Source organism: Oratosquilla oratoria, chromosome 1, assembly GCF_046742065.1.
Source record: "Oratosquilla oratoria isolate Oo_2021 chromosome 1, ASM4674206v1, whole genome shotgun sequence".
Lineage (NCBI taxonomy): Eukaryota > Metazoa > Arthropoda > Malacostraca > Stomatopoda > Squillidae > Oratosquilla > Oratosquilla oratoria.
This window is the reverse complement of record NC_134777.1, coordinates 101509366-101521429: the sequence shown is the minus strand read 5'-3', so window position 1 is coordinate 101521429 and position 12064 is coordinate 101509366. Positions and strand designations below refer to the sequence as shown.

At 35.4% G+C, this 12064-nt stretch overlaps 1 protein-coding gene across 13 annotated transcripts in view; it reads right to left on the bottom strand.

The window, feature by feature from the left end:
• LOC143024622 (putative RNA polymerase II subunit B1 CTD phosphatase RPAP2) overlaps positions 1-12064 on the bottom strand; it is a 56567-nt gene that overhangs the window by 19140 nt on the left and 25363 nt on the right. For all 13 annotated transcript variants that reach the window (XM_076183523.1, XM_076183533.1, XM_076183503.1 and 10 more), the window contains 4 exons: positions 8011-8125; positions 5158-5319; positions 4866-5034; positions 518-978 (listed from right to left, as the gene is read on the bottom strand). In XM_076183523.1, coding sequence (XP_076039638.1) covers positions 518-978; positions 4866-5034; positions 5158-5319; positions 8011-8125 — 907 coding nt within the window. The remainder of the gene's footprint in view (positions 1-517; positions 979-4865; positions 5035-5157; positions 5320-8010; positions 8126-12064) is intronic.

Here is a 12064-nt window from a genome sequence, read left to right as displayed (position 1 = left end):
TTTAATGACCAAATTATTAATTTTAGTTGGAGTTCTCTCAGTTCCTCCTATGCCTTGACATTTTGTAGGAGGAATAGAGTGTTGTATCCCTAATCCCATCATACTGTCCCACTTTTTGCCTCTACTGATATGTATGAGAAACACAATGTAAGAGTTCTTTTCCTAACTTTCCACCACAGGGAGATTCAGAGGATGTAGTCATAGAAGTGGCGAAAGACAAGTTCAAGGGAACAGGATAAGAGGGACAGCTGTAGTACACAATTAGCATCATTCCTCTATGAGTACGGATTTTTGCTCTAACATAAACAAACAATATGTGGCTCTGGTCTATAGAGGCACCACCAAACATTCCCTAAAGTACTGGATACATATTACCATGCAGTCAATACCCAAGTGCAGAATAGATCAAACTTTTGGTCAAAATTAAAAATGTAAATTTAATCTTTCCTTTCTTTTCTGAGAACTACTGATATATGAAAAAAGTTAATATCTTAGTAATATTATGCACTATACATACCTCTCTAACCTCTGCTAATCGATCAGCTGGGGCTTTACTAGCTTTTTCCACTCCTTTACTTTTACTTCGTTGGTCCTTGCTTCTAGTCTTGCTACTATGGGCAGTTTTACCTTTTGCTGTATGACTATGATTTCCAGAACTCTCTGACTTGTTGAAGTTATTTATACTGGTGTCTATACACTCCTGAACATCTTGTCTTTCACTATCTAATTCACATTTTTCAGAACCACTACAGGTGGTGTCTACTTTATAAACTTTTGTACCATCACTATTTTCAATTTCAGTCTTAGTTCTTGAATCTGATTTCACTTCATCTTCTGGAGGAGTACAATTTTCTGCACAGTTTATCAAACCAGAGTGAGCAACATCACTTACAGTTAATCCTTCACTTCCTTTTGAGTTTGTCTTCCTTTTGTTTTGCTTCTCAGGGAAATCGTCATCCTCTAATTGTAAGACAGGACCTGAAAACATCAGAGATTACAGAATTCCTGATACTATATGAATGTACCTATGGCCTTCTTCCCCTTACAAGGGAAGTGGCCACTTCAACTCACATACCAACAACAAAGGGTCCACTCACCCTTCTCCTCCCATCTCAGTCCCTTACGAAAGAAGGGTCACCCTACCCTCTGCCACTCTGTTTATACTTAGAAATCAATCAATCTGTTGTTCTAGGTCTTGCAGGAGACCCACTGTCCCCTGGTAACTAGTTACAGGAATCACTTGAGCCCATAAAGTCACTTAGAGAAGAGATTCTGTGTTTATATCTGGATAGGAAGAGTAGGGCGGTGGAAATGAGGTGATCACTGTCTTCTGTGTGGTGGTTGCATTTGATATAGACAGGCCAATTCTGTGTTGAAACCGTTTCAATGTAGGGTGATGACCTGAATGCAGTTCTAGTAATGTGTGGAGTTTGGGAAGGTATGCGATAGGAGCAAGTTCAAAGTAAATATGTGGGACAAGTTTGTTTCTTTTTCTTGTTCATGCTTTTCCTCTAGGTCATGTAATCTTGACTCATGGGCAGAAAATAAACCTCTCAATCTTTTCAACTGAACTGCAATTTCACTTAGCTCCTTGGAAAAGTTACATTTATCTCAAAATATATTTCTTCAATATTGTCCCTAGCATCACATTTATCAACTTCCTCAATGGAAATACTCCACTACTATGTTTGAGATGAAGTGTTTAAGAAGTATGAGTGAAAATGTGGAGGAAAGTTGAAGATACAGCAAGCAAGGGTGAACATAGCTGGCAGATAGGGTTGATCAAACAATATTGGGATGGTTTGGATATTGGAAAGAATGAGTAAAGATAGATTAGCAAAAAAAAGTGTGTAGAAAGCAGACGTGGATCGGGTGGGGAAAACCAAGAATGGGATGGATAGATGGGATGAAGGTGGTCTTGGATACAAAGGGAATGTCTGTTAAACAGGAAAGGGAGAAAGAGAAACATGTGAGTGGAGAGTAGTTGTGAATGGATGAGAAATTGACAAAGCTTGAAGGGATTTCTTCTTGTCTGGTCTGTAAATTCTTGAGTGGATGAGAGGAAGGGTTGCCATGTAATGGAGTTGTGGGGGTAAACCAGCTTTGGCTGTCAGGCCCTGCTGTGGTGATACTGTGGAAGTGCTGTGGAATGCTGCATCTTGCTGCACTGCTTCTGACCTAAGCAGAAATTGGGTAACAGAGATTACCCTTCATCCAAAAAGACCTAAGGTGCAAGGGACAACAAATAGGTTTTTGGATGGGTGTGAGATGGGTGAAGAGTAGGTGTATGCTTTGGCTATACCACTATAGATGCAAAAAAAAAAAAAATAATAATAATAATAATAATGTTTTTTTTTTTATAAAAAAAAAAATAATAATAAAATAAAAAAAAATCCAGGTCCATAGACCATGATTAATTTGTGCATACCTTATTGTATATCCTATTTTATGTGTATGTTTAACCATTCATGACAAGGAAATTTGGAGTGTTTCATCTTTGAAGATTATATAAAGAGTAAATTTGTAAGGTAGCCATATTGGTCCATATACAGTATCTACACTTGTTGCAGCATCTGAGTCCTGACTAAAAAGGTTAATTACCGTATATTTCCACATATAAGACGACCCTAAAATCCAAAAATTCACCCCTTAAAATTGGGGGTCGTCTTATACTACCATTATAAAAATCAGACCTTGAATTCTACATGAGATGACTTGGTAGGCTAGCCTGTCGATAACCACCGATACAAAGGAAATGATTCACATTATGATAAGAACTGGTAATAAAGGTAATTAAATCATATTTACCTTATATATTATTGGCATATCTTTATAGTAAATGGCAATTGTTAATAAATTTGAGGAATAATTCTATATTAATGAAATTACGGTACTTTTAACTACTCTATGTAAACACATTTAACAACGTACACTTCCACTTCGCATTGCACATTTCTTTTTGGGCATTTTTCTTAGATCATCCTCCTTCTTTCTCCATTCTCGCACCATCTTCTTAGTTACATCGAATATTCTTGCCGCAGCACAATTGTTCGAATCCTTGGCTATTTCTATAACTTTGAATTTGAAACTTGCCTCGTATTTTCTTCTTTTAGTTGGTGGCTCCATGATTGATATGGGCAAGCAGCTGATAAACGCAAGATTGTTGTGTGCCAACCGTTGTGTGCGGTGGAGTGAGCTACGTCGAACCAGGAACGTAAACAAATCATTTTTGTTAGTTAGTTGACATGTGTTCTCAGAAAATCATGATACATGATTTGCTTTGTTATTTCATTTATTTTAAATTTATAAGGATATAGTAAGTAATTTATCTGGTATAAGGATACAATTAAGTAATGAGAAAGAAAAGAGAAAAAGCGGAAAAAACAGCTGATAAACGTAATCAAAACAATTCTTTTTGTACGGTAGGTTTGATACACTGATGCTTTTGTAATTTAGCAGTCGTCTTATACTACCGATATGAGATAAATTCATAAAAATTTGCTCTAATTTTGTACCTAGTTTTATACAAAGGTCGTCTTATACACGTAAATATACGGTACTTGTTTATTTTCATACTGTGTCTGATGTCTCTTTGGATAAGGTAGAAACACATATGTGGAGGGATGAATCAAGTACTTACACCTGTTTTTATATACTTGATATCTAATATCTGAACAAATTTGGACGTGTAAAAAAAAAAAAATCATAAAAAGTTTTTTTTAAACTTGCGATTAAAAAAACTTTTTTTTTTTGCATCACTATATACCACCCCCATTGCAAGGAAGAAAATTCCTTTTAGTATACATACTAATAATTAATTACATCCTTTCTGTTTACAATTTGTGATACATTATCACAAATAAAATGACCAGGGTATATCCAGTAATACAAAATGAAAAAATATCATGATGACTGAAGAGATGCCTCATAATTGATACAACATATCATGAGTATTACTGAATGAATAAAGTTAAATATACAATCTAATTCTCCCATCTTCATATCTCCAAGGCTGTGAATAAAAGCTTAGACTGTTATTTTGTCACATATCCAAAACTTAATCCCCTAACATTAACCAGACCCATCTCTTACTGATACAGCCAAACCCCTGTTTTCAAATGTCTCTGAACTCGAACAAATCGGTTTTCAAATGAAAAATTTGAGCTGGAAATACCTATGTTTTCGAACAAAATTTCGGTTCTCGAATGAAGCTGACACGTGGCCACTGACAAAACGTAAACAGTTCTCTGTTGAACAATGAGCTGTATAGTTGCGCTGTGCTTCTGTTATCAATTTTATTGCATTCAGCCAAAAGGGTACAGTACATACATTACATAATAACTGTACAGTGTTGCTTTGTCATTAAATTTACTTCTGTTGCATTTCTTGTTTCATTTACAATTTTATGTTTTATTTATTATATGATATATAAAGTGTAATTAGGTAAATAAGCATTCATCTGGTGCTTGGGAACTAATTAATCTCTTTTACATTATTTGTCCAGGGCAGTGGACAAGGTGCAGGGATGACCCATCATCCAGGAGGTGCTCAGATAAGAGGGAGGGTGGAGGGGTGTGGAGTGTATTCAGGGATGGAATGGGTGGAAATGATTTTATGCCTTTCCCTTTTTGGCTACCTCCCTTGTAAGGGGGAAAAAGCCTTGGTATATGTATGTAATTGGAAAATATGATTTGGTTTTCAAACAATTTGGTTTTAGAACAGATTTTTGGAATGAATTATGTTCAAAAACAGAGGTTTTACTGTATATAAGAACTCTCTTCAGGAAATAACATCCACACAAGGTACCCATATTAACCTATGTGCAATTTCATCTTCAAGCAGCAATAAAACTTCTTGTACTACACCTTTGATATTGATAAATTTCCCAGGGATTCCTTTTAAATCAGACCTATCTGGGATGGTGATGGCTGACGATTCCTCTTCCTCTTCTTCAACTCTCAGGTACATGGGAGCTGTAGATATCTGCTTCTGAACTATCTCCGAAGCCTCATAACAAACATCACTGCAAAAATTCTGAAGACCAATACAAGTAAATAGTATATACACTGTGATGCGGCACACACTGCTACAAGTATCTGGCAATGAGTGGGGGATGATTCAAACAAAATACAGAGACAACAATTGCAGCACACTTACCCTTCTGTTTGTAATGTCATACACTGAGTTATGCCTAATCACATATGTTCGATCACCATATGTGTCTCTGAAAGTGTTTCTGCATAATGGATAACCACAGGTTTCAGCAATGCTTCGTTCAGTAACCACATCTTCATAAAGATCTGGGTCTATGTATTTACACTGTGAAGGAAAAAAAATTACTAATCATAAACACATAATTTTCTACAAGATCTACTTGTATTAAAATACATATGCTAATAATGCCTTGGGTACTTGTTAACCAAGCAGGTTAGAGTGTTGCTACTTGCAGCAGAGATCATGATGATGGCAGTTCAGACTGTGCCACCCAAGAGCTGGACCAAGGGTATGGTACATTAAATTCCAAGCTACAAAGTACTCTGTAAGGAGCATCATCCCAGCCTCCTGATAGGGGGAGCTTGCAATGTTAAACTAAATCACCATATTCTATTGTTATATGCAACTTGTTTCACCATACTTATTAGAAACATATTTGTAAGTAATTGATAAAGAACAATATGTACAGCAGTGGTGTAGCATGCTGAAATGCCACTCCAGGCAGAGTCATATTGCCTCTCACCAGCTAAAAATGTGTTATCTAAGCTATATCTGCTTTCAGGGTTGTATAGCCCTACATTTAACATGTTGCACTTTGAGATATTGAAGTCCATCTGCCATTTCACAGACCATGTGAACGATCTGTAAAGATCATACTGCAGAATTTTGGCATCGTCTCCTGACCTAATTTGGCATCCTATTTTAGTGTCGTCTGCAAACTTACTAACATCACTATTGATCCCATTGTCCAAGTCATTTAGTTCCCAGATGACACTTGGGTAGCTCAGTCTATATTCTATTTCATGAGTCTTTATTATGGTGAACCATCTGACAAGTTATGTGTCATTGTGACAAATGGAAATAAGCTCCGCTGCAAGGAAACTGCATTAGCGACTGCTTATTATGAAGCAAAGACTATAGCTTTGAGCAATCTAGACCATACAAAACAAACAACACTTGGGTAGCTCAGTCTTTATTCTATTTCACCGAGTCTCAATGACACACATCTTGTCAGATTGCAAGCCTTTATTATGGTGAGCCATCCAACACGTCGTGTCATTGCGACTTGCTGAAATAGAATATAGACCAGGGGCAACCAAACGAAAACAATAGTGTGTGCAAACACAATACAACAATTTAAGAACAAACTTGATCTTGCGAGATACAAAAACGGGTCACCATGAGCATAGCTCCCCTTCCCATATAATACAACTACGTAAATACAACTAGGTAAACTAGCTAAATACACACATACACTTTAAACACATAAAAACCCCTTCTACTGCCCCTTTAATCTACATAAGGTGCAGGGATGACCCGTCATCCAGGAGGTGCTCAGATAAGAGGGAGGGTGGAGGGGTGTGGAGTGTATTCAGGGATGGAATGGGTGGAAATGATTTTATGCCTTTCCCTTTTTGGCTACCTCCCTTGTATGGGGGAAAAGCCTTGGTATATGTATGTATGTAACATGTCGACAGGGATGCTCTCTTGTTGACAAAGGAGAGGTCTTTTTTCAATGTCATGCACAAAAAAACAGATGAATAATACCTGAAAAATTCACAAAGATGGAGTCATTGATGATGTAGTTGGACTATGAATACAATCAAGAATTTGAGATTATGTCATGAACATATGAAATTAAGGTAATGATATCATATGATAACTGATAACGAATAATGAGGAATGATGACAATGAATTTATATGATGATGGCAACGATGAAGAGGATGATCTTTTGAATAATTAATCTTACTAAAAGTGTTCAATATTAGAGCTACATATCCTAGGTGTGTCATGTGAACTGACCACATAAAAGCATGTGCTCATCTGCACAAGAAGGCCACTAGCATACATGACATGAATGCAACACCTGCCAGTTACATAATAATGTAATTATGGGTAGTGTGGTTGTGCAGACTTTCAATATGTGCACAGTATGTTACATCTAGTCTGCAGTTTTACATAGTCCATAGAGTTGCATGGCATAGCCATTTTATGGTGTCATCATGCAAAATGTACTTGTGCAGGGACATTACAAAGAAAAAAATATATATATAATTTTGTCAATTCTGTCAAACAGCACAAGTTTTACAAGTTAGTTTTCATGAATGCTTTCATATTTTTTTTCATGTTTAACTGAGTAAAAACATTGATATTACAATTTCAAATTAAATCTTTCATCACACGGAAAATGTGCTTTCACCCCTTTCCCTGCTCTCTATTTTATTTTATATCATTTTTTTTCTTTCACAGGTTTAGTGGAGGTACTGACCACGGCAACTGGCACTGACAAAACATCACACACTTTGTGATAGTGTGAAGATAATGTGCATAGTGGTATGGGCTATTATCTAGAAAGTGCGATTTGTTTTCCATTTATTTTCAGTAATAATTTTGCTGACAATGAATGGTGACATATGTTACCATCATGAATATTTTTTTTATTGATTTGTCGACAAAGATTTTTTATTCCAATACCAGCACTAGCAGGGAGATACAGTGTTTCCGCAGAAGGGCCTGACAGTTGGAGCGGGTGTTCTCCTACCACTTCAACATATGGTGACCCCCCATACTAATCTAAACTAAATCCTTGGGGCTCCACCTTCAAATGGAAATGAAGTTTATGGAGCCTGAATATGGCCAGCAGGGAGATGACTAACATATATCCTTACAAGACCATCTAACAACAATCCCTTCAAGCTGCAATACAAGATCTAATGAAATTCAAGAGGAATATGAAACTTTTAAGTACTCCAAGTAAAATAAAATATATTACTTTTTGCATGTGAAAACTTACCTTCTCAACAAAAGACTGTGGATCACAGGTATCCTCTATGAGACCTAATACAATTTTGTGTGCTTTCTCTTTGGCTGCTTTTGCTGCTTCAGCAGTCTCTATAAATCTGTTCTGCCTGAAACAAAAGGGTAATTAAGAGATAAATAATTCTATAACACTGCATTGCTTTACTGCCATTTGGCATTACAGATTGCCTATACACATGAAAATGCAGCTATATATACATTTTGGCTAATTTACATATCCAAGTTATGCTTTAAATTTTACAGATTATTTTTTATATCCTGTCTTCCAACACAGGCTTCATAATATCATTAAAATGAAATCTTACATATAATATTTATATTGGATATATAAATAAATGTATATATATGCATTTATGAATATTGTAACATATACTTGTATATATATGTATATATCAGGACTACTATTATAGTAGTCCTTGGTGTGTGTATATATATATATGCATATATACACACACACACATTTAGAGAGAGAGAGAGAGAGAGAGAGAGAGAGAGAGAGAGAGAGAGAGAGAGAGAGAGAGAGAGAGAGAGAGAGAGAGAGAGTGTGTGTGTGTGTGTGTATTTACCTAGTATTTACCTAGTTGTATTTTACGGGAAGGGGAGCTATGCTCGTGAGGTCCCGTCTTCATATCTCATTTTATCTAAACTATTTTTAAATTCATGTATTGTTTTTGCACACACCACTTTCTCATCTAACTTGTTCCAACTGTCTATTGCTCTGTGAGGAAAGCTGTTCTTTTTCAAATCTCTTCTATAGTTGTCTTTTTTTATTTTCTTTCCGTGTCCTCTTGTATTTCTGTCATCCCATTTTATCAGATTCTCTCTATCAGTAATTTCTATGCCTTTCATGATTCTGTAAATAGCTATCAAATCTCCTCTCTCTCTTCTTTGCTCTAGTGTCTGTAGTTTAAGTTTTTGTAGTCTCTCTTCATATGATAGTTTTGAGAGTGTTGGTGCCAGTTTAGTAATTGCTCTTTGTATTCTTTCAAGTTTTTTTATACATTTTTTTGTACTTGGTGACCATATCGTTGCTGCATATTCCAATCTTGGTCTTATCAGGGTGACTAGGATTTTCCTCACCATTTCTTCATCCAGGTATGTAAATGCCACTTTGATTGTTCTTATTAAATTATAAGTTTCTCCAAAAATCTTATTTATATGTTTCTCAGGTGACATATTATTCATAACAATGACTCCCAGGTCCCTCTCATTTTCTACTCTTTTTATTCCTTCTTCTCCCAAATTATATGATCCTGTTATTCTGTTTTTGCTTTTTCCAAATTCCATTATACTACACTTTTTTGTATTGAACTCCATCTCCCACTTCCTACTCCATTCTTGTACTTTATTTAGATCTCTCTGTAGTGATTCACAATCTTCTTCAGTTTTCACTCTTTTCAGTAATTTTGCATCATCTGCAAAGAAGCTCATATAGCTTTCAATTCCTTCATCCATATCATTAATATATATAGCAAACATTATTGGGGCCAGAACTGTTCCCTGCGGGACACCGCTTATTACTTCATTCCATTTTGAGTGCTGATCTCTTATCACTACTCGCATTTTTCTTTCTTGCAAAAAGTCTTCCATCCAATTTAGCAATTTACCTTGTATTCCTCCTTCATATTCTAATTTCTTAAGCAACTTCTTATGTGGTACTTTGTCAAAAGCTTTTTTTAGGTCTAGAAATGCACAATCAGCCCATCCATCTCTTTCTTGTATTATATCTATTAGCCTTGAATAGAAACATATTAAATTGGTGACGCATGATCGTCCTTGTCTGAATCCAAATTGCCTTGGATTTAGTACGTTGTTTTTTTCCAAGTATTTTACCCATCTACTTTTGATAATTCTTTCACATATTTTTGCTATTGTACTTGTTAGAGAGACTGGTCTATAGTTGGTAGGTTCTTCTTTATTTCCTCCTTTATATATAGGTACTATATTTGCTTTTTTCCAATCTTCTGGAACTTTTCCTTCTTTTAAGGAACTGCTTATTATGCTATGTATTTTGTCTGCCAGTTCATTCCTACATTCTTTCAGAATCCAGTTTGCTATTTCATCTGGCCCATGCGATTTTCTGACATCAAAATTACCCAAGTGTGTCAATATTTCATTCTTCGTTACTTCTATTTCTTCCATAGGGGGGACTTTTTCCTTCCACTCAATCTCTTCAGGTTGTATATTTTCCCTTGTAAACACTGATTTAAAATGTTTGTTCATAATTTCTGCCATTTCCATTTCCTCAGTGTATTCAACTCCCCCTTGTCTTAATTTCTCCAAGTCTTGTTTGTTTTTCAGTTTATTGTTTACAAATCTGTAGAATAGTTTTGGTTGATCTTTACACTTTTCTATAACATCTTTTTCATATTTTCTTTTTTCCTCTCTGCACTTTTGTACATATTCATTTCTATAACCAGTATATATTTTCCATTTTTCAGGTCTTCTGTCTTTTTTCCATCCGGTCCAGGCTTTGTCTCTTTTGTCTTTTAACTCCCTACAACTTTTGTTGTACCAGCATTTTACATATTCTTTTTCTTGTTTTAGTCTTGGGACATACTTTTCCACTCCTTCTTTGTAAATTTTTGTCAAAATATTCCATTTCTCTTCCACTGATGTTTCTTCTTTGTATATTTCTTCCCAGTTTTCTTGTTGGAAGAATTCTCTTATTTTATCAAAGTTTGTTTTTTCATACATCATTCTTCCTTTTCTATATTGTTCATTTCTTTTCATATATTTTTCTTCATTAAGTTCCAGTTCAATCAATATGTGGTCACTTTTACCTATTGGTGTTTTATATTCAATCTTGTCCACTATTCTAGGTTCAGATGTAATTATTAAGTCTAGCCTCGATGGTTCTTCTTCATTTCTATACCTAGTGTTCTCTTGTATCCATTGTGTCATTGAATGGTCAGTAATCATCTCAAGTAGAGCATTTCCCCATGAGTCATCACCACTCTTTACTGTCATTTCTTCCCAGCAGATTTCTTTGCAATTAAAGTCGCCCATCATAACTATTCTTCCTCCGTCTTCCATTATTTTAGTTAATGCTATCTTTGTGTCCTCTAACATACTTTTATGTTCATTCTCCTCCCATGAGGCTGTTTTCGGAGGCACATAGTTGATCACAAATTTTCTGCTCTTCTTATCTCGGTCTTCCACTTCTATCATAATCATCTCTACTGTATTCTTTCCATATATGACACCTTTCACGTTTATATCCTTCTTTGTCAGGAACATAACTCCACCCCCTTGTTTTTTCTCTCTGTTTCTAATCCAATAATTGTATGTATCATGTCCTACACTGTTGGGTGGTAGTGGGCCTTTTAATTTTGTTTCTACAATTCCCATTATGTCCGGTTCTTTTTCTTTCAAATAATCATTCAGTTCATTCAATCCTGTTATCAATCCATCTATATTTGTGTAAGACACTCTTAGTTTTCTGCCACTTCCATTGTGTTCTCTGTTTCCCTTATGTTTTTCTTTAGTATGTCGAACTGCTTTATTTTCATGTTCACTACTCTCCAATAGAATCTCTCTTTCTCTGACTCCGTTCTTTCCTCGTTTTTTGCCTTAGCTTCAATTCTTTTCTGCTTTTCTGCCTCTCTTTCCTCCTTATTCATTTCTCTTTTTATCCATACCTTTTTATATTGATCATTTGTTGCTAGTTTCCCTGTCTTGCATAGAATTTTCTCTGCCGTTGTTTGTGACCTGAATTTAATCTTAATTGGTCTGGTCTTATCTGTACTATATTTTCCGAGTCTGAATTTTTCCTCAATTTCCTTTATAATTTCTGGTTCATCTTCCTGGACTAATTTTAATAAACTGCTTACCCTTTCATTTTCCTCCTTGATTCTTGCGGTTCTATCTGGGTTATGTTTCTCTTCCATTCCTAATATAATTATACATTTCTTTTTGTCAGCTAATTCTCTTACTATATTCTCCTTCTGTCTCATCACTTTAATAACTGAGTCTTCATTATGTTCTTTCAATTGCTGTTTGACTATGTCAGTGAATGAAACCTTATT